At 39.8% G+C, this 26,809-nt stretch overlaps 1 protein-coding gene across 6 annotated transcripts in view; it reads right to left on the bottom strand.

Annotated features, from left to right (window-relative positions):
- Positions 1-24,996, bottom strand: part of LOC118208106 (E3 ubiquitin-protein ligase RAD18-like) — a 56,482-nt gene extending 31,486 nt beyond the window's left edge. For 3 of the 6 annotated variants that reach the window (XM_035382404.1, XM_035382405.1, XM_035382406.1), the window contains exons 1-9: positions 24,816-24,996; positions 24,411-24,492; positions 23,913-23,974; positions 22,964-23,034; positions 17,576-17,889; positions 16,886-16,985; positions 14,810-14,994; positions 3,463-3,533; positions 2,307-2,367 (exon numbers count right to left, since the gene is read on the bottom strand). In XM_035382404.1, coding sequence (XP_035238295.1) covers positions 2,307-2,367; positions 3,463-3,533; positions 14,810-14,994; positions 16,886-16,985; positions 17,576-17,889; positions 22,964-23,034; positions 23,913-23,974; positions 24,411-24,492; positions 24,816-24,860 — 991 coding nt within the window. In that variant the 5' untranslated portion in view covers positions 24,861-24,996. The remainder of the gene's footprint in view (positions 1-2,306; positions 2,368-3,462; positions 3,534-14,809; positions 14,995-16,885; positions 16,986-17,575; positions 17,890-22,963; positions 23,035-23,912; positions 23,975-24,410; positions 24,493-24,815) is intronic. The other 3 variants (XM_035382408.1, XM_035382409.1, XM_035382407.1) reach the window with 3 other exon arrangements.
- Positions 24,997-26,809: the final 1,813 nt, after the last annotated feature.

Raw genomic sequence — 26,809 nt, 5'->3', positions numbered from 1 at the left:
CATTATGACTCTTAACGCTCTTGACTGAACATAAGAACACCCCGTCCTGAGAGAAAATAAAGTTTGTTCGCTAGCCAGTGACTCATTAAACCTCTCACATGATAGTACAGCTGTACCAAATGCAAGAAGAGGCTCCTCTGTCCCACATTGATGCCTTTGTGTGGTTTTTTGTCAACCTCAGAAATGTGTTGGGTTCATCAGAAAGCATATGGATGTTTCATGGTTTATGTGGATTCCCATCTGCCTTCCAAGAAGCTTCCTTGGCAACATGGAGGTGACAATGGGCCTGTTTCACGTTGAAAGGTCATAGAACGAAAGTACACAAATACAGTGTATTGCCTCTTCCGGTTTCATATAGCTTCAATTGCAAAAATGATGCGCTGAATACAAAAATGCTCCTTCTTTAAAGTGAATACCAGTATCTAAAGCAAAGCATCCACTGATCCTGTGAAAATTTCTTTATCTTGCACAGGCTCAAATTTAATTCTTAAAACACTTCAGAGACGGTAATTGACCTAACAAACGAGCCTCCTAATCTTCGGTCTCTGACAGCCACTTCCATTTGAGCCAGCAGAAAGTCATTTTCACTCAGCAAGCACTAAAGAAATGTTTTAAGAGATTATGTATAACCACCTGCCAGAGACCTCTTCCCCCCACATTCAAATTTCTTACCCTCTCCCACTAATTTGAGGACGGTGTCTCAGCCTGCACTGATTAATAAGAAATGATCACATCGGTGCTATCTATTTATGGGACTACAATGTCTGCTGTGCATAAATAATTCAGCTTCTCCTCTAAAGTTAGACCTCAACCATGCTATTTACAGAACGCCATCGTCCTCGCATGACTTTCGATTTTCAGCACCTCATGCGTAGCCCTGTTTTGGAAGTTTGAATAGGTTCTCAAATTGCTCTATTTTAAAAAATTAGGACGTGTGAATTTATGTTTTGCTGCGTCAAACATCGCGTGTCGATGCGTCGCTTCACGTCGCCTGGCTGCTTGGGGGCGTGTCAAAAAAAATGTGGTGGGCGCTGGTGGGTGTTACGAAGTCCTGCTGAAAATGTGTTCCCGTTCATGCAACGTGATGGAGCATCACAATATACTTTGTCTAATAAGCTTGCAAAGAAGTAGAATAACCAGAATAAAATTAACATTACTCTCCAAGTATAACTGACTTAATTTTTTTAAATTAAGTTTTTGGGTTAGGGCTAGCGGAGTTAGTGCCGAGTTAACAAGCTAGCTATCTATCGTATATCAAACCGGATAATTAGCCGCCGATTTTAAATCCAGATAACATCCCAATATATTACAAACCGCAACAAGAAGCTAGTAATAGCTGCTTTCTACCTCGCATAACACCGGGAATGCAGCAACAGAAATTATCAGTTTTTCCTCCATCCTCAAAATGCGCTGAACTTTTTTCAACGAACAAGATTTTGGCTAGCCGGCTGAAGAAACAGCAGCACAGCCTTCACCTAATTGGCTCAATGGAACGCGCTCGACGAATTCATTTGCATAAAATTGAGCTCTTCTCAAATTTTTCGTCGCGCTGCTACCCGTCGCTTCAGCGCGCCGCTACCAGAATGCATTGCGGGGCCGATTGACGGTTTTCCCATAGGAAATGAATGGGAGGCGTCAAATCGCACTGCTTTCGACGCTGCAGTGGACATGCACCGTAAGAAGTGAAGATACACTGCTCAATATGTACAAGGATTTTTTTCTAAATTCTCTCGAGTCCCACAGTCCTCTAATGGTAAACAGCTGTCTTCCCTCTCCCCTCCACAACCCCGTGGCAGCTGATCACTGGTTTCAATCTTTGGCTCCCTCTGTTGTAAAAGTACCCTCTACCCTGACATGAGCAGAGTCATTCAGGGTCCCTTTTTGATCTTCAGAGGACAAACCAGCCTGTTTTCGGCCTGTATCTGGGTTCCCCCAATACTCGCTTTACCCAAAATAGAGTTTGGACTGATGCCCAGACTGTGTCACATGTCCTGTTCATATTTTGAGGGCATTTCAGCACTTAAATGATTCACTTAGCCACTGATTTTATCTAATATTAATTGTAAATGATAGTATGTGTTATAACTTGCCCAAAATATACATACACAATTTTTGCATGAATCACAGTAGAGAATTAACTGATAATCAAAAAACAAATTGCTATGTTGTTCCATTTGTAGCTCAATAATCACTATGTTGCTTTCTGTTCTGTTCTGTTCTCATGTTATTGCTGGTCCCATCATATGCATTTAGTATGTCTGCGTTTCAGCACAACCACATGACTATAATAAAGAATGCATACTTACTGTAATTTGAATGTACTTCTTCAATTTCTTTATCAGTTTGGCCTTTTGAAAACAAGGGCATCTAAAAAGGAAAACCATTCAATTTAATCATTAAAACATCCCTCAATAACACTGTTACAGATACTGAAACTCATGTGAATACAGCTGTTGAGACGACATATCTCACCACTGATACGCAACTAGCTAATGACAGTATATCAGTATATTAACTGGTCATTGATTTGTCACAGCTAGCTCCTGTTTCGCCACTTCAAGACAATATCAGATTTGTGTCATAAAATTCAAACAACAGTAGCTTAGTTATTAACAATAACAATAAGAAAAGGACAACCAAATTAACTCAAATTTCAACAACAAAAAAAAGAATTATTCTTATACATGAAGAAGAATCAATCAAACATGACAGCCTCCAAGAAGCTGAAGTTAAACTTAAAAGTTGAAAGAAAAAAAGATCTAACAAAATTGAAACTGATTAAATAATGTGCAGTGCCCTCAAAAAATTAGTCACAACATTGATAAAGATGAGCAAAAAAGACTTTTATGTTATAAAATAATGTATAAAATAAGTTTTTGATGTGGAAAATATTATACTTTAATTATTTAACAGAATCAACTAAAATAATACTCTTCTTAAATTCAGTATTTATTTCTGAAAAATAAGTCACAAATTCACACCCGTTTTCAGTACTCTTCTGCACCCTCCCTTGATATGAATTTTGGGGGAATATCTTTGACCATTCTTCCACACAGAATCTTTCAAGATCCTTCAGATACTTTGGTCTGTGGTTGTGGAATGTCTTCTTCAAACACACACATTTTCAACCGGGTTCAAGTCTAGAAACTAGAAACTAAGAAGGCCATTGCCTTCAGTAGTTTTATGGTCAATTAACCATTTCTTGGTTGATTTTGAGTTATGCTTGGGATCACTGTTTTGCTGAAAAATTCAGTTGTGGCCAAGCTTTTCTGAGCAAATAAAATTCAATGAAATTTATCACATTTTTTAAGACCATACTACCTATATACTGTATAGCTTCTTGCCTGTATTGTTATTTTATACAGCTTTCATTGTTCAACTTTATTAAGGGTGTGAACAATCTTCGAGCGCACTGTATATTTCAAAGTGCAGTAAATGGCATAGTATATATAGAGTACATACGCATTTGGAGTTGCACTGAGCCTGAATGCGAGCCTTCTCATTCTTCTCAATCTCTTTTGCTATGTCTTGTGCTGATGAAAGAAAAAAAACATTGATTAATTGCCACAGAAAGACAACTCTTAAGTATAACCAGTGCACTTGCATACATGCCGTATATTTGCACAAGATGTTTTTGTACCAAATTTAGACAGCTCAGTAATTCTCCTAAGCAGATGTCGTTGCTAACAATGCTTGGACAGATCTTAATTTAAGACCCAGAAGCTGCCAAAAGACTAACCAGCCAGACGGTACATCATTTGTATGTCAAAAAATAAATTTAGAACATAAAAAAATAAAATCTTTTTCCATAAAAACAATACCCACTGAACACACAAAGAGGGCAATTTGTACAGTATTACCAATTAGTGTTATTTATTTTAACCTGAGTTTGTATGTCAGAATATATTGCTATCATAGTTTCCTCTATAAAAGCAAAGTGTCAGTGTAAAGGATTTCTCAGCTGTTGAGAAATTATAACAAACATTGCTTGGTATTTAGCCTGCAGCACCCCCGCGCCCCTGCCCAGGATAAGCGGGTATAGGTAATGGATGTATGGATGGATGGATTGATTGGTTTTAAAATATACAAGAGCTGCTTCCAAGCCTTTATTCTGAATATGAAGAGAATTTTTATTCCCATCAGACTCCCACTAACAGCACAAATGATTTTTCTCCACTGGCTTTCATTGTACAAAATTTTTAAAAACAAAACCATCAGCATTACAGTCACAACCTGATACCTTGGAACTCAACTGTGGATGCATTTTGTGAGGAATGATTTGACACACCGCTTCAATAAAATCAAATGAATTTAAACAATACATGATGCACATTCAATTCAAATGAAGTTTATTTCAAAAAGTGAAACAAGCACCTTTTGCATTTTTTTGTTGTTGCACCAAGTAATGGCCATTCAGACATATAAATATTTTGCCCAATGACAGCACTGAATTTGTTACCAAAAGTGGTTTCCACATCTAATGGCTCTGAAGTGAACAATAGACAATGGACTTTTTTTGTGCAAGTTCTTCTAAAACTGTTCCATACTGATGTTTATAGTAGTTTTAGGATCCCTAATTTCCTTTAGCTAATTTACCATCGATACTCCACCTCTGTCTCCTACTGTCAGACTGCACTGCTGGAAAGCAGACAAATGCTTCTCTGCAATTAAAGCCATGTGTTCAAAAGAACAGATTTTTTTCCTTTTCCTTTTTCTTGCATCATTTGCAGTAGGCATTGGTGTACGGGCAATTTTCATTCAGACAAATTATTAAAGTTGTCGTGAGCGGGTTCCGATTAGAGGGGTGTTTCAGCGTCTGACAGCTATCAGAGGATAACACTGGGAGAGCGCATGATTGACATGCAAGGACTACCACAGTTACCTTTAGAATCTAAAAATGCTTTTAAAAAATAACTGATTCCAATGATCAAACTAGAAATCATGCAGAAGACACTGTCAAAGCGTGGCTTAATGCATGATATATCATTTATTATTTATTTATAACAGAACGTAAAGGTTAATCAAAATGAGGTGATGCTAACAAATCATTTCAACTTGCTGAAATAGGAAATAACCCTCCACCCTCTGGTTAGTTCTGCACAATGACAGCAGATTCTGTATGACAGTGTTCAGTATCCAGCTCCGCCGTATCCAGGAGCTGAGGGAGCCGCACAATGTGGAATGGCCTTATTTTCTCCTCTCAAGAAAACAGAATATTCAAAAGGCAATTCATTAAGCTTTGTGATATGGTGCCAAAAGGCATGCAATGGCGATTTGAGATTCAGAGAACTGCAAACTGCAATCTTGACTTATTCCTAAAGCACCAAAGATATAAACAAGTTTCCAGAAGGATTTCATAATCACGAAGGGTTTGTTTCAGCTTTGAAGGAGAGAGCAGGCTTTGCTTCATTTCACTCTGAAGGGAAAATACTGGAATCATAATCACTGTACAAATAAAGCTGCTGTACTGAGATTTCAGAGAAACCAAGCAATGCAGAGAGGTTTTTTCACAATCTGACCTAGTGTATAATACGGAGTGCATAATGTGATGGAAAAGTGGTGTTTAGGTAAATTTAAAGCTTAAGTTTTCAGTGACACTTTTACATTTGCAAATCAGCAAATGCCATGCTGTGAGAGGAATGAAAACCCACAAATCAACAGCTTGAAGCAAATAATTTTAGAGAGCTTTAAATCTGGCAACCGTTGGAATGACTGCTTCCAATATATTATCAACACGTTTACTGTGGGAAGAGAACAAAAACCAATTTTACAGAGGTTCATTTGAATAGTTTACACATCTTTGTCCTCACATAAAATGCTCAGTACATGCTCACCTATCAGTGATAGCAATTTCATTGTAAAATGTCACACATATGCCAGTCAACCTTAGAAACCTGAAGAAAATGGAATCCTCCATTATCCAAGTGTTTTTACGACTGAAATAAAAATAAATGAATAAATAATATAAATAAAATAATTTCCATGCTAGTAACTGTCCCTCTAGAAACAAAACAGAAAACCAAATTATTCAAGCGGCAAAAGCAATTCCATTAAAGTCAATTCTCCTAAAAATAAAAATAATTAGGAACTCATGAAATGCTAAAAATACAGTTATTGTGTTTATGACAAACCTTATTAAATATAGCTATTTAGCTATTCAGTAAAATAAATTAGGATTTAAATAATAATTAAATAGGATTTGGAAAGCATAGCTCAAGGACTCCTTTATTTCCGTTAGGCCAATGGAGCTACACACAGCAGGCATGTGGCTGATGTGAATGCTTGAGTGTGTTACGAGCATAAAAGCGAGGGTAGAAGCGAGGGTGGGCAAGCCAGCTATCAAAAGCGCAACATCGCTGTGTGAGGGGATGGAAATACAATGGGAAATCAGCACCAACAGCTCCATCTTGATATGGAGTGGAAAAAGTGAGCAGGTGTTCCTCCTGGAGGCACCATAGCCATTATAAGACACACATGGGGAGTTATTTTTACAAGGGTTTTAAGGCCAAAACCAGGCCAATGGCTGCATAGCCACCATTTAATTAATGTCCTGGCATACAAAAGTCAAGTAGTTGGCCCAAACCATAACATGGGGACAATTCAGGGGCAATGCCATATTATATGCAAACGACAGGGGAGCAAACTATTTAGGAGAAACCACTAACTAAGGCTATGAAATGTTTGGGCAAGACCATCTCCACATCAGTTTCCTACTATATTTTAAAAAAACGAAATATTTTTTAACATTGGCTGCGCTCACTTTTGAAATGAAGACTTTTCCACTAATTCAAGGAACTGAGCCATTGTTGTTCTAAGATTCCCAAACGCCAGACGCAGTTGTCAAATTTACTCCTGCTCACAGACCCCTGAGCCTTTGCAGGAAAAGTGAAACTGCTTAACAGAACGTGCACATTCCAAAATTCTGACACCTGATGTGTCAAACTAAAGGACTAGGCTTCATGCCTGCGAATCACCTCCCTTTCCAAATACAACTGACAGCTTAGTTACGCAAAACACAGAGGGCCATACCCTCGGAAAATTCCTGAAGCAAACAACAAACAATTTGCGAATTGTGGAAAAGTCATATGATATTGTTTCTGACAGAGTTATTCTATTACTAATGCTCTGTGCTGCACCAGATCAGCAGATACATTCCCACAGGTCCCCCAGCTCCCTTTTTCCACACCGGGGGAATAACACTCTCTAGCAATCCTCTTCCCTTTCACAAGCTGACACAGGAAGAGAAACACAGGCCTTTCAGAGTCAAATTCCATACTAACTGCTAAGCTCTCCAGTGTGCTCGGTCACAAACTGAAAAAAACAAGGGAACAAGAAGAGCAAGCACTTTCATCCAAATTAATGAATTTGCAATGAATCGGAGTGACAGCTGATGCTGACAGAGACCTTTTGCCGAGTGATTGTCATCTGGTATATTTTTTCTGTACAAAGCTAATATTGACCTATTCTTTTATCTTTGTTCCTCTGTGAAAAGATCTCTGAGTTATACTGTGTGCACAGTCATTGTTATCTTTAGCTGTTCCTAAGGGGTCCCAAGAACAGAAAGTATCTTACATTTACAATGCACCATGGGACACTTCACATCCCTGGACACCAAAACACATATCACAGCTATTGGCATCATTATCCAACTTCAGCAGACAAAAATATTTTTGATAAAATATTGTCGTCTCCGTGTCATTTGGTCTCGTGACTGGCCTGGGTACCAGCTGAAATGTAAGGCATTTCCTTACTGAACTACTTGCCAGGTCCCTCACACAGGTCCTCAACCTCAAGAGAGTGCTTGGTTAAACAAAGATTGAAAAATAATGTCAGCAGGGGAAAGCCGTTGCTAGAGGGCTGTATCTGTTTCTGGCTCTCGTTTCCACCAATTAGCCCTATTCAATACGCTAATTACTGCTATTGCTATATACTCCAATGCCAGTTCATTTAGAGACCACACTAAAGACACAAGAAGTCTTCAACTGTCATTTATGAGATTATCGATAAATCTAGCTAAAATGTCTGATCACATAACTGATTTATCAAACTCAATAAATACGTATGTATGACTAAGTACGTATGAAATCCTGAAACAGGCATTACCCTCCAGGAGTGAGGCTTCCCATCCCTGGACCATAAGCACTAATGCAGTCAGATTTCAATTCAAAATTCAAATGTTCCTAAAATAGAGTAAAAATTAAAATTAACAATTAAAAGTTCTTATATCCTAAGTACGAGCAGAAAATCGTCATGTTCTGCATTTTAAAAATCACCTCCAGCTTCTGAAGTGGACATTGTGCTGGTGCTGGAGCCTGTTTCCAACCCAAATCTCATACCGTTCTGAGCATTTCCACCACAAAAAAACTAGTTTTTTCGGAGCTAAAAACCTGCTCCAAACTGGCTCCGTAAACCTGCTGGTCTGGAACTATGAAACCCATGATGTCGGAGCCGAGGTACAAGGTAATGTCGTCTGAGATCAACCACCATTTTAAAAAAAACCCGAAGCATTGGGAGCAGCCACTGATATATAATGGGAGCAGCAATCAGTTTGGGATAAATTTGCTAAATTCAATCAATCAAATTTTATTTGTATAGTGTATTTTACAGCAGTTGTCACAATACGATTTACAGACAACCCTGGCCTAAACCCCCACAGGAGCAAGCCTAAGGCAACAGTGGCAAGGAAAAACTCCCTGTGGCAGATGGGAAGAAACCTTGGAAGGAACCAGGCTCAAGGGGGAAACCCATCCTCCTCTGGTCGGCTCAGGGTGCAAATTAATTGCAAAACTGTAACTCAGGAACTCAGCCTGTAAAACTTGCAAACAAAGAACCTGATTCGCCATGGTTGTTATACCAGTTGTTTCTCAATTTCAGTAAATGACCCTTTGACTGACTTTTTTGTATTCATGAGTAATTTGCACACATTTGTATTTGTACTGCTGTCTTGGAAAGGTTAGTTTTCATTATTTATGTCTAATGCAGAGACAAGCCTTTATCTTGAAATACTATATGACCAAAAGTATCTGGACACCCCTTGGTCTGGGGCTGTTCTCATGGTTTGCACTAGGCCCCTTGATTCCATTGAAGGTAAATCTTATAGCAACAGTATACAATCATATTCTAGGCAATTCTGTGCTTCCCCGGCAGTTTGGGGAAGGCCCTTTCCTGTTTCAGTATGACAATGCCCCCAGGCACACAGGGAGGTCCATACAGAAATGGTTTTGTTGAGAACGGTGTGGAATAATTGACTGGCCTGCACAGAGCCCTGACCTCAAATCCATCCAACACCTTTGTGATCAACTGGAAAGCCAACTGCGAGCCAGGCCTAATCGCCCAATCAGTGCCTGACCTCACTAATACTCTTCTGGCTGAATGGAAGCAAATCCCTGCAGCAATGCTCCAACATGCAGTTTAAAGCCTTCCCATAAGAGTGGAGGTTATTATAGCAGCCAAGTCATTTTGGATGAGATGTTGGATGTCAGGTGTAGTGACATTTAGTGTATTTCAAGGAGGCCGTTGTGAAAAAGACAAGCAGTCTCACAGTTTTACAGAAGGTAAGTTAGAATGCAAAGGATAATGCCAACAAAAATGAAAACTTGTACTATTTTATCACCTTTTGGAGAGAACAAGGTATGAACGTGTTGTTCATTGCCATTAATATTGTACAACGTGGAGTCTCTGTTTTATGACTAACTAAACCAACATGTGTTCCGCTAGCATTGACACAGCTAAGCTGAACTCCGCAGCAGCACACGCCTCATCATTAAAATGCAGTTTTCTGTTTTGTCATATGTTCATATTGATTACAGTGTTTTATAATCGAGTATGTGTGCATGTAGAGTAAAAAAAAAAAATCAGGTAGAGAATTAGTTTAATTTAAGCATATGTATTGAATAGCTGACCAACGTACAAACATTTTTATCCAATTTCTATTCACAATGCCAACAATAATCTTCTAGATACTTCTAGAATCTTCTAGAAGTCGTCTAGATACAACTTCTCAAATTGGCCTCCTTTTGGCTTTAATAAATTAAACAAAGCGGGGGGCAGAAGGGTAGAAGGGAGGTGGAGGGTTTTTAAATAGACTGAAATCATATTTACCTTAAAGGTCCAGGGAACTTAAATCTGTGAATTCTTTGCTGATGTAATGTTTTAATACTTTTTAGCATTCACAAATGGTCAAGAAATGTGCAAAAATTGGCTTGCTTTCCCCCTTGGCTAAACACCAGGTTTTCAGTGGGCAGGGATAACTGGGTATTAGTTACATAACAAAAACCTTAAGTCCAGTGAAATCTTTTCTACAGGTAATATGTAAATGACACACTTGCCACTTTTGTGCGGGCAAGGCAAGCAAAGTTGAAAATACCTAAGCATTGCATTTCTCTCGATGTGGAGAAAGCAAATTTTTTACTTTCTCAAAAATGGAGACCTACAAGAAATGGGTTTTAATTCTGAAGCCCACGGGTATTTAGTATTTGCAGTGCCCATTTTTTCCTGGAACTTATCGCAGAATGCGGTGGATCAGTAGGCACGCATACTGTTAGCTAGCAACAATTAAACAGCATTCAAGCATAGACATGTAGAATCAAAGACTTTCTTTATTTAAGAATGATGTCCGGAGTTTTGGCCTACTATAGAGTGTACTGGTAGTGTACTGTAGCTCAGTGTATTACACATTGAATGATCTTCAGGTTTAACTATAGGATGGTAAAGCCTAGTTTATGTTGCTCTCTTCTGTTTTGATTGGTTATGTTACTGTTCTAACCAGCTCTAACCTAGCTAGCGATGAGGAATGTTTTACATACGACGTGTCTCACGGATATCAACGTTAATAAGCACAGGATACAGATCCACCCTGTCCTTTTTGGGAACGTTATTCAAAACAAGAAACTGCAAAGAAGCTTATGATCTCCTGTTGCAGTGTTCAGGGCCCAGCTGATGGGTGGTAATGTTAACATAAAACCAAAAAGAAAGTTAATAACAGATGCAGAAGACAAATATTTTGTGTGTCTAGCAAAAGAAACCATAAAACTGCACCACAACTAAAAGGAAGACGTCGTGAAAAACCAAGTCATCTGGTATATTTTTTTGTACAAAGCCAATATTGACCTATTCTTTTATCTTTGTTCCTCAGTGAAAATATCTATTTTTTTGAGTGCACGGTTATCTTTAGCTGTTCCCAAGGGGTCCCAAGAACAGACAGTATCCTATATTTACAATGCACCATGGGACTCTTCACATCACCGGACACAAAAACAATTATATCACAGCTATTGGCATCATTATCCAACTTTAGCAGACAATGTTGATAAAATATTGCTACTATAAAACCCAGTTTCCCTGAATACAGCAGCAACAATCGTACAGAGTAAAACAATGTGCTTCTGTGAAAAAGCCCTTTCTACGTGCTGTTAACTAGACTCCACCAGGCCAAGCACACTGCACTGAGAAAGATGGGGAAAAAATGCTGAGTCCAAGTTTGAATTAGTTGTAACCAACAGACGAGTGTATGTTCAACATGTGAACGTCTCAGGGAACAGTGTGTAACAGCTACAGTTAAAGGTGGTGGTGGAGAATCATGGTGTGGGTTGTTTTGGCAGAGAGAAACACAGATATCATGTGCAAGTGAGAAAACTCATGAAAAAATAAGATAACTATTCATGCATTCCCATCAGGCCTTTTGTCTTCTAACAGGATGATCCTAAACACTCATCTAAAATTTGCCAAAATTACATTCCAAAATAGAACAACAGGGAGTGTTGTAGAACATGACTTGGCCTCACCACAACAGTCCCCCCCATAGAACTGGTGTGGGACAAACTAGAACACAGTGTGCAAATACTGGGCTCTGCCAATGAGAAACAAATATTTTCCAACCTACAGAAGGCAGAGAATAACTTACCTGCAACTTACTCAGCAAAATCATTGGATATACTGCCAAGAGTTTGTTTAGCAATAATTAAAAGTCACAGGAGGCTATTTTGAAGAAAGCAATGTATAAGATTATTTTTTGAAGTAAAACTATTCTGTGTGAATTATTGTTGGTAGAAATTAGTCTGATATTCAATAAAGGCATTTACATTAATGGAATGGAATTTTTTTTTTAATCCACATGTGGCATACTACTTTTGGCCTATACGGTATGTAAATTATAATGCATACACTAAACACTGGCTATCAATTATACGATGATGTATTCTGCTGATGGAAAGTAAATTTATTGTTCTTTGCCGTTTTATGTTTACAGTGTGTAGCGGATTTCAATAAAATCATGAAACATCGGTCAAGGAGTGTGACCATCACTCAGCTGGGGATGCTAAAATCTCAATTTCCCGCTAGGGAACTCTCACATCTGGTTATGTAATCGTTCGACTCTCAAAGCCATGGAAACACAGGCCAAAGGATTTGCAGGGTCCTTGGCCCAGCACCGACTCCGGCTCCATCACCAGCACGGTGTCACTGGAAAAGCCCGAAGACCCAGTTTTTTTTCCCATTGGGACAGAGCCAATCAGGGTTGAATTTATTAATTTATTTTTAAATTGTGATTGGGCGCCAGGAATGTATCCTATACGTTTTATGACAAAACCATAATCATATATAGTAATTTCTGCAATAAATATTCAAATATAATTGAGTTGCTGTCATTCTTTGGAACGTAATATTGAGATTTAAGTTTCTGGACCAGTTGCTAGCCCTAATAAGCACTCATAAGAGGCTGAAACAGCCTTGTGCCTTGTACTGCCACTCAACAGTAATTTTATTAGATGGTCCACCATCGAAATCGTCCAAGAATAGAGATCATGGATTGCTTCAGGAGAACACAAGCTTTATGGGCCAGCGTATTCGATCCAATCTCGTCTTCAGTGCTCATTTCCAGGATGATGATCTTCAGATAGGAGCCAATTTCCTCCACCTCAAACACGATTTATATTGCCTGCCCTAGACCTCGCCAAGGTATATTTAAAAATAAATAAATAAATAAATAAATAAATAAAATTAAAAACGCACAGAGACTAAATTTACAATCCTGTTTTGGGAAGAAAATCACTCAAAATCATACTAAAGGTGCACAAGAACTCCTCAATTTTTTAATGAATGACTTTTAAAAGTTTACTTTTAGTAAATCCATTCAAATGTTGGTGCTGATGTGGTGTTTGTATGCATGACACCATCCTTTGTGCACATGAAATGCTGCTGTAAATTACACGTATGAGAAACAACACAATTTAATTCAATTAAAATTGCCATCCCCAGCGCACACTTACACTGAGATCTCTGAAAATAACTTCATTCACTATGCAAATACTAAAGAGTACCACCACAGACACTCAGACAAACACTTCATAATGGTACAATAATGAAATGATGAAAGGGATAAATTATCAAACCAGACATAAAAACGTTAAATAAAATAAAATGCCAGAGAGCCAGCAGACAGCTTTTCTGATGAACTGCACTGTGGTATTAATCACAGCTCGGGAAAAAAAGCTTCTGAAACGGAATTACACTGGACCAACCACAATTAAAGGGACTGTAGCGTGGCCTGAGTTGGGAGACCAGGCTGCAGGTTTAAACCCAGAATGATGCACTGCTATTGCACTCTCGAAGCAATGAGTTCATTGCATCTGCAGGTTTTTTCTGATTGCCATGCCAAGTCAAAATGGGCAGGGCCTACATGCACACCCACAAGTACAACAAACTAAACTGGATCACAATACATCAATAAGATTTACAAAAACGGCCTACATTAACTATCCATTGATAGTTTGTAACCAACTGATCCAATATGCTTCCCTTTTGGGTGTAAAGTTCTTTCCCTACACAGTTTCATGAGTCTATAACACTAACGCCTATAAATCTCAGAGTACATCAATTGTGACCCTGAGTGTTAAAATGCCTGCCTCTTACTTTAAATCACTTCCCCATACATGGATGGGGAATAGCACTGATTTTAATCATTCCCTGTGGAAATGAATAAGTGGTTTGGGGGGGTAGGGGGGGGGCAGGCGGGTGTACAGGTTTTTGCTCAGTTACCTATATCCATAAACACCGCAAGCTACAGAAAGCAAATATTAAACAGTGAGCAAATATACAGCAATTATGTCATTTAACAACCTAGTCCGTGTATTTATATGCTGTTGCACTCTTGGCCAGGTCACCCTTGAGTGACTGTTTAAGCCAATGGGACCTTCCCGGCAAAATAAAGCTTAAATAAACAAAAAGGCAGGAAATCCCCTGTGATCTTCAAGCGCAAGAGCAGATGCGTGCATTTTATTTTCTCCGAGACTGGGAACGGAAATAAAGGACGAGGATCGATTGAGGTTCCGTGTGCCAGAAAGCTCCTCTAGAGATTATATCCTTGAGGTTTGGACTAAATTAATTTCAGCGCTCCAGCGTTCCGCAGTCTGGGACAGGGCAGCGGAACGCATTTGGCATGACCAGGGGCATCACACATGGTAGATGTACCATAAATTGAAGTGGACAGTGATTGAGGCGGATCTGAAGCACTTGGTACCCAAGAGGGATTCACCAAAGAGCATCAGACCAATGAGAACTTCAGGAAATTAAACTCTTAGGAGGAACATAACTACAAACACAAAATGTCTGACCCGAGACCACTTTGTTTATTGAATGTATTTTCTGTGAAATACTGACTCCAGACTGTCATACGCTGAAATATGGAACTAACAGTAACATAAGCAAGAACTTTTGTACTGTTATCCCACAGCCCAGCTCAAACCCCATCCCCCAACCCCCAACCCCCCTCCCCCCCCCCCCCGTGACATCACAGTAATGAAGGGCCACACACCTGATTTGGGATTCAGGGAGTCACACTGTGCATTGTACATGTGCACAAACTCCTGGTGCCTCCTTTCCAGCTGGTCCCGGGGGCCCTGGGTAGAGAGCTGGAAATCCTTCAGTCTCCTCTTCAGCTCTTGCAGAGACAGCAGGGAGTACACTACCTTGGCCAAAGGCTTCCTCTTCCCAAGAGAGCTATGAAAAAAGGACTGTTCCATCAATCTTCATTTAATTGAAGCAGAAACAAATCTTACATAACACTCGCCGATGGATAGGACTACAAGGCTCTGATTTCAGAAGACAGATGTTCCTAAAAACCAAAATACATTTTTTGCACTTGAACATCATGATATCTACATTTTTCATAATTTCACAAATCACAATTTCTCAGAAAAATGCAAGAAAATGATTCCAAAAACAAAAGCTTTGTCTTAACACCTCTCAGTGCACTTCAAATCATTAGACACTCCAGCCAGTGAGCACACATTAGTTTACTGCCTGGTATTTGCTACATATTTAATTTTTTATACTTTCTCATTTTTAAATATTACATTTGTCAGACAATAAAAAATCTAAAATGCAAAAGGCAGGACAAAAGAAAAATCAAAAACACTGCAAGTATCAGAGTCCTTGCAATGACTGGGTTTGCTGGACTTACATGTACGCTCTAAGTATTCTTATTTAAAAGACCCCATCTTCAAATTCAATACTGATCCACAAATATCTGATTGTCCCATAAGCAGAAGAGGAATCAGAATCTGAATGAAAGCATTTGCTTGCACAAAACAACCAGTCACAGGAGGGCACAGGAGGCCTAGGGAAGGACAGAAGATCAAACCACTCTGTGCAAATGGCACCACTTGACGCCACATCTTGTGGGAAGCGCTTAGGTACGACAGCGCAAAGGACAATCTGGCAGCACACTTTAAGGGGGAATCGGCACAATTCAGATTCGCCTCAGCATCCTACGCAAAAGCGACACCCCTAGCAGAGCACAACGCAGCTGCCCAATGCACTCGGCCATTTTCAGTGTGGACAGACATGCTTTTAGCCTGATGGGTCAGATCCAGGACACCTCTCACCTCTGCTGCCATAACGACAGCTCAGCGTGATGCTTCTGACACATCCCAGGTGGCTTCACGTATTACAGGGCATCAGTTTCCTGTCTAATTGCTGCTGCTGGCTAGGCCTAACCCTGTGTTGGTAGTGGTTGTCACTGTTAGAAAGGGAGTAATAATTTAATATTGAGCAGTACTGTTTATCGAGAGTAATGTTAAAGCCTGTGACTTTCCACAAGTAATATTTAGTAGGTAGCTAAATGGATGCTTGTGGGTGTTTTTAATTTAGCAACGGCAAGTTACCTTATGCGGGCCACTACGAAAGAAGAGGGCCAATCAAAGCCTGTAACCAACCGTACAACCAAAATTGTGACCAATTAGGTAAGAGTGAAGGTGACACACAGGCTTAGACTGAGCAACAACAGTGGAACCACACAGTGCCACATGCTATTCTCTGAAGCTGCAGTCTAGATCATAAACGGGTGCAGTTGTATTCAATAGGTATATGATCCATAGGTTCAAGGATTGTGACATGACTTAGTTGGCATGTCACATAGGTCTCATCATCAGCACCCCACTTGAGATCATATATTTAAAGAAGAACAACAGCCTCAGCATCCTCTTCATTACTTAAGACAGTACCTAGACAAACGTCTGCACGCGATATAGTACAGATCCTAACTGAAGGCTCTGAACTAGAATATAAAGCCCTGCCCGTTGCATGCAGTCCGATTTCAGCCCCAGGAATGAACTGTTAGTCCAGGCAGGCAAAAATTTAAATTGCAAACCACTCCTTCCCGTTTTGGGCGAGTTGCCACGGCACAGACAGGAATGCGCGGGACGGGACCGGAGCTCCTCACGGGAGGCCGACGGAGCGCGTCCCGCCGTGTCTCGCAGACAGAGCCGGACCGGCGCTGGCTGCCTGTCACGGTCCGCTGCTCTCCGCGTCCCCGAACGACAGGGCTCATGAAAGCTTCAAACGGCGCGTTTCGCCGAGCGCCGGCGGGCGCGGCCGAACCGTACCGTACCTCCGCAGGCTCTCCTCTTTCTCATTCCTGCGCAGGCAGCCGTCCAGGTGCTTGTTGATGAACTGCTGGGAAATTCCCACAAAGCACACGGGACACTCCACTGAAAGCAAACGGCACAGACGGTTTCAGTAGTCATAGCAACCCCTAAAATCGTTTCCATAGCCCAGTGCGAAAATTCAACAAATTTAGGTTAAGGAAGTTAAGTTAAGGAAGTGAATCGGGTGTTTTAGTGCAGGGTTAGGACAAAAGCCTGCACCCAGGCCAGTCCCATCCTGGTGCTGGACAGGACAGGTGTTCTCCACAGTGAGCATTACTGATGTTCAGAAAATGAATTTGCTGGCCATATTCAGTGTAAACAGAAATTAAATCAACTCCAAAGATAAATAAGTTGATAACGTGAAAATATTATGAAAGAAAATAGAGACAGTAATGAATTACGCCACATAAAGAAAATTAACAAAATATTTTGGTTTTTTTCTTTTCCTTAAAAGGACTATTATTGCACTATTTGCTATTTTTAAAAATATAAGCCAAAAGTTGTTTTAAATACCTTTAGGGGAAAATAACACTCCCTAATTGCCTTCCATTTTCCCATACTAAGCTAAAAGAATTTCCACAAAGTAAGCAAAGTGTTCCGTCGCACGAATGCTCATTCGCTGTCCTAGCAGGGTACGGGGAGGGAAGGATCACCTTTCACCACTGGGCTCCCTTCCTTCGATGCGGGGAGGGAACTTGGGTCAGGCCGCGAACATGAAGACCCGGTGGCAGGTGACCCCGGCGGCGGCGGCGGCGGCAGTTCCGCGCCGCTGTCGATCGCGCGCGGTTCATCCGCCGCGGCGGTTCCCTCCACCTCGCGGGCCGGTGGCGGTCTGGGGTCCTCACGCGAGGGCTCCTTTCGCAGGAAGTGACTGAGGAGCGTGCCTTCTCTCTTCAGAGCCACCCTCTTCGCTGCAGAGGAAGATGGGGGCTTTGGGGACATGGGTGGTGACTGCAACAACCGCTGCCTTAAACAAAAACAAATGTGGTACATATCATTAAAGGGAAAAGCAGATGCAACTGTGCAGCAGGCTGGCTCTGCCTTCTGTACAACAGACTGATAGCATTACCTTAAACCATTTAAACAAGAGACCCTTGATTTCAGTGAATTCATGCTCAAATAATACATTTTAGTGTAGTACCGTAGCACAACAATTCTACTGCAAAAACATAGGGCTCTAACCACGTGTCCGATTGACAAAATAGCTGAATATCCGTGGAGAGCAGAAAGTTTTCTGTCGCCCAGAAGCATTGAAATGCAGTGAAGCAACCTTTACTTATTCCACACACTGACAGAGCTTCACCAATATTTGCAATGCAAAATTTGTTTGAATACAAATACTGGGATATCACCAATGCCAGCCATAAAGCATAAAAAATAAATTTGCAAAAAGAAAATTAAGCACATTCAGGTGCTCTATATCCAAAATCAAACATTTAATGGTTTTAAGGACCCTTGGAAAGTAGGTTTCAAAAGTACAAAAATAAAATCATTGAACTTGGAAGATTTTCGCTGGAAGAAGTTGAACTATGCAATTGTCTGCAGAAATAAACAGATAACGACTGTCTCCAGCAGTCTCTGAGTGGCACTGGCACGACAGGTCCTAAATATGTTGCTATCAGGGAGAGTGCATCTCCTTCTGAAGTGTGCACTCTAAAATTTAGAGCCCAGGGCACCGCTGTTCTGCTCTCCTAAGGGCTGGTTGTTATACAGCTACAAAGATTAGGCAATGTGGATTTGCTCCACATCCATTTACCCGGTTCTGGAAAAATGGAAAGAAAAACACCAAGTGGATTTCCCGATAAGCTGGACACTGCGGTCACAGACGGGTTGTTAAGGAAAGATTGACAGGCAGACAAGGACAGATGCTGAGGCTTACACAGAGGAGAATAAACAAAGGCAACCATACAGATGACAGGGAGGGTGACAGAGCAGAGAATAAACACTCACAGAAGCAGCAGGGATTATTTAAATGGACAGATCTACTACAGAAATGTTACATTAGCTCATGTTAAAGGAAAGCCCTAAATAATCCAATATAAACAGAAGGAATATGTAAAGATGCAAGTCCACCTCTGCCAATATGTTTTGAGAGAGCAGAAGAGACTCAGACTTAGTCACTAATTAAAACATGAAACGTAACAATTGTGTTCTGTTTTATTTACAGCCAATTGTTATAGGTGAGAAAAATACAAAAATTCATAAGAGAATTAGGCTAATATGTGCATTTACACAGGTTAACCATGCACCCATGCCTCATAACTCATCATATGACTGGCTGGAAAGCTGGAAAGTGAACTGAATATAAACAACGTAGGCTAAATGTCGTCTTATTGTTTAATGAGAATCAGTAGCATGTTGGCTAAATCAACAAGGACACCAATTTGAAGAAAATCGCAAATGCATCAGAAAAGGTCCAGCTATGTGTAATGAGAATCACCTTACAAGCAATTAAAACAACAGGTCCACACTGCAGATCACTGTAGCTGGAAAACACATATTTCACAGTTAATCATTTGGACAGCAGAATGATTCACTGCCTACCGACAGAACAGGCTTATTATGCTTACCACGTCAGAGCTATTTTATGGCTCTCTGCTAAAGCATGGGAATGCCGTAGCCTAAAATGATTTAAACAGTACATGGCAGTTCAATCCATTTTCCTAGATGATGTATTATTCTGTGCTCTAGCAGAGAACAACAGAAGGCTTTATCCAAATCAATTTTGGTACTTAACAGCACCAACTACACAATGCAAAGCACAAGGGGGTAGGTTTCAGTCCTGGGGGGCAGCAGTGTCTACTGGCATTTGATGATTCATCACTTACATGCTTAAAGTCACTGATTGGCTAAAAAGTTGTTTTATAATTATTATTATTATATAAATATTTTTAGGAACACCTTATTTGCAAAGCTTAAATTGGCTATCAATAAAAAGGAAACCAGGACAGCTGCAGACACTAGAGCCCTCCAGGACTGGTGTTGCAAAGGTATGATGGCACTGGCCAATCAGGATGATCTCCAGAAGCCCTCAAGTCATGCAAGCTTATCTTCCAGTGTGTGTTTGAGTATAACATCTGAATAGTGCCTTCCTAAACTGATGGCTGTATTTTAGAATAGGCCCACTACCTGACATGCCAACATATCGCAGATCAATATTAGCAGACAAGTATTTCAAAAGTTTATACAATATCACAGCAAACCTGTCACTAACAGATGAGGACTGCAGCCTAACAGAAACATATTACATGGTCTCACACCGCAATCCAGTGTCCAACACTGATAGATGAGACACCTTAATGGTCGACATAACGGGCACTGCCGCATGAAGAAACGGCAATCCACCTTTCAGTGACGTGAGAAAAAGGGAAATTACAAATAGATACCAAGGTCTGCTACAAGTCACATATGCAACATCTCAGAAATGTCTCGCTGGGGTATTGCTGAGATCATAAGAAAACTTTAAGACCATACAAGGTTTGTAGAGCTCAAAACAAGAATAAAAAAAGGAAATGAAAACCGATGTCAAACTGAATTTAATATTAAAACTAGAAAGAATGCACTCAGTAGAGTACAGACGTCAAACAAGGCACAGTAATCTCCCCTCGCATGGATGTGCACAACAAACGTCTGAAAGTTTGGACTGATGGTGGCACTAGAGGAAAGGTCATGGGGACACCAAAATCAAAAGGTCACTTCCTCTGGGGAATACGAAGGCACACGGGAAATTTCATGGCAATCCGTTCATGGTTTTTCCAGATATGTGTCACAGATGGACAGATGATGGATGTCATTACATAACCTCTGCTGCGGAGTGCATTTAAAAAATGATAAATTTCATCTGTGCAGTTCCCCATACATTTCCATGTAGGGATATTAGCTTTTCCTCATTCACAGGCTTGCATTATTTCCCCCCAATCTAAACTCCAACATGCCAAACAATAGCAGCCAAAACTGCTCAAAACTCATTTAGCACAACTTTCCATATTACAAGGCTCAAATACACAGAAACACAGTACACCCAACAGAGTACATGTAAGAATCCCCAAAAGAAAATAGGGAAGCAGTGCAGTGAACTGGGCTTGTATCTCAGAGTTTGCAGGTTCACCTCAGGTCGGATGCTACTAGGGCTAGTACATGGCCTGAACAACCTGACCATCACTCCCTTGTAAAAGAAACAGGACTCACCTGTATAAAAGACAAACTGCTTTGGTAAAACATACTGCTGTATACGTTGATAGTATGTAGAAATGTAAAGCCACTTAAATTGGTCTGGACAAGGGCATATAAAAAAGCAATGAATCCAAAAAGAACATGCACTCTTTGCATAATCATGGGTTTAGACCGCTGCAGAGGTTAAAGTAGCTATATTAGATTAGAAACAGAAGAAGGTGTAAAAGAGGGCACACTCATCTATCATCTAGGGACGAGCAGACGAAAGGAGGAGGTCGATAGCGGGCCTAAAGCGGGGCTTCTAATTGCATCCCGGCCGTCCTTGCTCCTAGACCTGGCAGGCGGGCGAGGTCAGGGAGGTGACAGCTGCCACACACACAAGCGTCAACACACTGAAGACTAAACGACCGGGCGGCCCATATCAATGAGCACTGGGACTGCAGCAGGAAGTGGTAAAAAGGCCAGACTGCCACGCAATCATTCGATACAATTTCTTGCCCGGTCATTTTGTACAACAGGCTCACAATCAGTGTTAAAGCCTCCAAAACAACTGGTCCTACTCAGGATGTCAAGGACACATAGATACATTTGGACTTGGATTTTGTTTTTAACCAAATTTTCATATTGTGTTGCATATGAAAAGCGATACTAATGGCTCACTGGAACCCTGGTGCGAGTATTAAAATACAGTTTTAATGCAGAATTCCAATGGGTTTGCTTTCTTTAGTACGAAATACCCAACTCATTTGGTAAGTGTGCACAATAAATGCGTGCCATTATAATCAGAGCAAAATTCTCTGAGCTAATGTGTGGAACTGAAAACAGTGAGGGAATGCTTTCAAAATCACAGCAGTCTGCAGCTCTGTGATGAAGCACTTCACCGCTGAACTGATGCCACACTTCTGTCTGATATTTCCACTGCAGGAAATTACAGGAGCACGAGGCACACAAAGTCCTCCATGCAATGTCAATCCAGAATCATCGGGCACAACAAATTGTATATCATGAAGGACAATGAAACCACAATGTCCGGTACTACAAAGGAACAAGGCTCGAGTCCAAAAAGGAAGAAAAGTCAGATCCCATGCGTCTCAACTACAAACCTCTGCCAGGACCAGAGTTTCACAGCAGGCAGAATAAATGGGGCACCTCTCTTTATGAAATAAATGCACATTACAAAAGATTGCTCCCTCACACTATTTTGCGCTTCTGTGCTGTATAGAACGCTTCCCTATTGTACCTTTCATAAACAAGTCAGTTCTGCAAGTCAGAAGCCTGTCACTAGATCCATTGCCTAATGAGCACCAAATTTGCTACACTATTCAGGTTTTGTTGTTCGGCGATCATACTCCTTGTTTATGTTACTGAATATTTCACTGTTCAGCTCATTTTTCACTGCGTTAGGTGCACTACCTAGACAATAACACTGAAAGAAATGTAATTTACTATTTTTGCTAATTCGCAGAAATATAAGCTGCTCCTACATGTCTTTGTTTGTCCATCAACTGAAATCAGTTCATTCCTTCTATAGGAGTCAACCAAAAAAATAAACAATATTAACTATTCAACGTAATAAAACATGATGACTTTTCATTCCATACATGAACCTTCTCTGGAGCCATAATGACACTCCTGTTCTTTAAGTCAGAAATTACATTTATTGCCAATGTGTTTGGAAATACATGTAAGAATAGATTTAACCACAACAAATTACCAAATAAACATCAGTACTAAATAAACATTAGGTAATACTATACTACAAATGAGCCTGTGCAGCCTGTACAGCAGTGATAACTTCTAGGTCATTCCATTTATGATGGCTGGCAGAAGCAAGCAAGAATAGCATATGGTGCCTTATGATACCGTACCTTGTTGCTTGAAAGCTCTTAACAATATCGTCCAGAATCCTGTTGTTCTTTAAATCTGTTTCTGTAGTAGCCTTAAATGTGAACAAACATGTATGATGTAAAAAATACAGACATTTTCATTGGTCATATATCATTGGCCATTCCACCACCCACATGGAGAACAAAATCAACATTTACTGGCTCAAAGATTTAATGTGTAAATAATATTTTTAAGCTTTCCAGAAATAATTTGCTGTAACATAACTTAGAGCAACATTTCATCTCTGGGGATGCCATATCCTCAACTTTCTTACAAGAAAAAGAAGACAGGGCAGATGTATAAGCTGTCATGCATTAAAAATTCCAGGAATATCCACCAGGTTTATGTGTACTTGCATACCAAATACCAAAGAGATGATATACAGAATAAACCAGCTAAAACACTTGACTGCACAATGTCACACCACTCCAACTGAATTCAATTAAATTAAGACAGCACCCTATCAAAGGTTGATTGCTGGCTATGCAATATCGAGGGAAAAGCAATCATTTTGTCATTTGAGGTACAAGTGCAGCATGTTAAACCTGTCCTGTAAATAGGTATTTTGGGAACAACTGCCGTCAGTACACCCTTGCCTGTCAAAGAAGCTGACCACCAATTAAAATTACTTGTCGTTAAAAATTCGGCAACCTTGTAATTTCTCAATCATGCGTGACTCCAAGATGCAGGCTATTTCTCAACTAACTAAAGCACATTATAAAACTGAAACCTGCATTTCAATCAAATAAACAGCTTTAGTCAAGATTGCCTTATTTTTGTTGTTCTGGCTCATCAATTTTAAAGTGTACTTCCTGAAAAACTGCACAGACCTTGAGTTGGTTGCTAGTACTCAATACATTTAATCTGTCGTGCAGTGGTGCTGTACCATCAACAAAATTCAGGAACAAAGAGAGTTGAAAACATACTTACTAAATTACACACAGGACACTGCGATTTGTAGGACAGGAATTTCCGAATACACAGGGAGCAAACTGCAGACGACACAGTTGTTGAATGAACCTCAGTTAGACAGGTACAATATTGTGTTAGGTAGCATTAAATTAGCTATCCGATTATAACATCTCCCTACGTATCTGGCAAAATGCATACGTCTACTGTATTGAATGAAGCCGCAAATCCGAATATTCCAATATAAAACTAACTTTTCCGTAGTAGCCTACTTGAGCAGAAATAACTGAAATAGCTTGACAGCGGATGGCTAACTTATATTTATTTAGATTATGTTTCAAGTAACTCACAGTCTACCACACCTGATTAGTTAATGTTAGACGGCATTACGAACAAACTGTTTAGAAAACAAAATGATTAATTAAAAAAAAAACAATTGTAATCTTGGGTAGCGCAAACAACCCCACGTTACTGTTTCGATAACTAGACAGAACAGGGAGAGCTTGCAACGTTACGTACATGTGTGAGAGCACTGCTGAGCCATCATTGAAATGTTCAGGTAATCAAAGCAGATGGGACATCGAAGCAAGTTATCGACATTCTAAATGAAAATGGAAAATATCACTTGATGTTAGCGTAAAATTAAAACATGGGTTCAGCAACTGACATAAGCAAATCTAGCTAATGATGGTAGATACATACTGTACGATTGCTGGTTATCAGTAATTATTCACTTCTTCCACGAAAATATCGACATTCACTTGTCCCTCCGTTAAACACTGATAAGAACAGTTAATTGGTTACGTAGTATTGTAGCAAGCTAGGGAACTCCAACTTGAATTAGCTAAATTCGTTAGCAGGTTAGCTAGTATCCTGGTGAACGTTAAAATGTGTTACATCGTAACTAGCTCATGCTGTACTTACTTTAAGGGAAACAAGAGCTTGAGGCAAATCTGGTTCATGTGACATTTCAGTGCTGTAATGACGGGCTATTGTCTAAGGCGTTAATAGTTAAAGTTAATGAACTGTAGTGGTTAAAGTTACTATAGCTAAAAACAAATCATCGAACTCCCGCGCGCTTATGCTTTTCAGCGTCACTTCCTGTAAATTCTTGTGTGGTTGCCAGAAACATTAAACATTTTGAAGACCGAATTATTGAAGGCTAAATGTGACAAAATTCTAAATTGATAATGAAATAATTACATACGCAATGAAATAAATATCTGTTAATTATTTTATGTCTATGTTTTATTTACTTTGGAAAAACCAGGGGGGTCTTCATTATTGATTTAATTTCTTATTTATTTTTCATTATCAATGTATTCGTTAATTTATTCATAATGGTCTTCCATAGAAAAATGCCAATCTGCAAGGCAACTTGCACTCCCTGCCATCCAGGTCAATGGTTCTCGCTCGGCCCAACCAAGGAGGTTATCCCCTCTAGCTCCCCAGTGGTGGAATTAACTCCCTGTTTCTCTATGAACCGCTCAGATATTGCCCATCTTCCGCCGTACGTGGTCTGAAGACGCATCTCTTCAGACTACCGGGACTAACTATCACTACGTTGTGGGCAACTCTCAATCAAGGATTGCTCTTATCATTTGAATCCTGATTTGCTCCTGTCGCACTTTCATGTTACACTTGTATGTCCATATAACACTTAGATTGCACTTGTATCTTTATCTTTATGCGTTTGCACGTTGTGATGTTCCCTAGTTTGATTTAGCATTTCTTACCAACTTTCTGACCTAGCCTATGCTTACTGTGTAAACTGGACTTAATGTGTTCATGGCTATGAATACCTGTTACATAATGAGTAGCCTATTGTACCTTATCAGACCTGAGTTTTGTAGTTGTTTCAACGACCTCGGTATGCACTTAGCTATTGTATGTTGCTTTGGATCTGCCAAATAAATGTAATTCTAATCCCTTCACCAAAACCTATGTTTAACCGGCAGCATTGACTATGGTGCACAAACCTACACACATATCATCTTTTTGTGAACGTGTACAACCATGTCAAACGCAACAGTTATGTTAAAATAATTAGGCATATAGTTGGCAAACGACAATGATAAACATGCATTTATTGTTGGTAAACACGCTTTATCATTGGTGGGACAATCTGGAGGAAACACTATTGACTGGATACACCAATCAACTGCATGAGTTTTATTGAATATAAACATGATCTGTCCATGTCATTCACAAAGCAGACTAAACCCCGCAAAATTCTTGCCATTTAGAAATTGTAAGACAAGAAGATGAATCGATATGACTGAGGTAAAGTGTAAGGATGAGAAAAACCATGATAGAAAAAAATCCTTTAGATCATCCCACTAATTATGAAATTTTATTATGAAGTTTGATAATAGATTTAATGTTAATAGATCGTATTGTCCTTTAGAAGTAACTTTATGTGTAATTATTTATAACACCTGTTTGTAATCAAGACGATTCATATTTGATATCGTTGTATAGGCGTTTATATAAATTGTATCACATGTAAATAATTAGCAAACTCTTGGTGCTGTATAGGTATGGGGCGTGCCCCGCAAAGCTGTATGGCGAATGGCATACCTGCCATCCCAATATCGAACGTGTAAAACATATTTTATTATTATTATATTATTGAGTTAGCTGGATAACAGCACTGAGTAAAACCCAAAACAGATCTTTTTACTGTGGTCTATGTTCCAGATTTGCGAGGGTTCCGCGTTTTACTCAGCGCAGTTATCCAGCTAATTCAGTAATCCTGCTTTGTGAAACAAGGCCCAGCAGATTCATCTTGATATCATCAGTGGATGCCATCCACATACTGTAGCTAATCCTTTTCACTTGGCCGATTGGATAAAGGTTAAAGATAAAAATTAGTGGATCTGCTAAGCACATCCAATGCTCCCACATTGCTTGTTGCT

The sequence above is a fragment of the Anguilla anguilla genome, chromosome 11 (genome assembly GCF_013347855.1).
Source record: "Anguilla anguilla isolate fAngAng1 chromosome 11, fAngAng1.pri, whole genome shotgun sequence".
NCBI lineage: Eukaryota > Metazoa > Chordata > Actinopteri > Anguilliformes > Anguillidae > Anguilla > Anguilla anguilla.
Note: the sequence above shows the minus strand (reverse complement) of the source record. Positions and strands in the feature narration are given on the sequence as shown.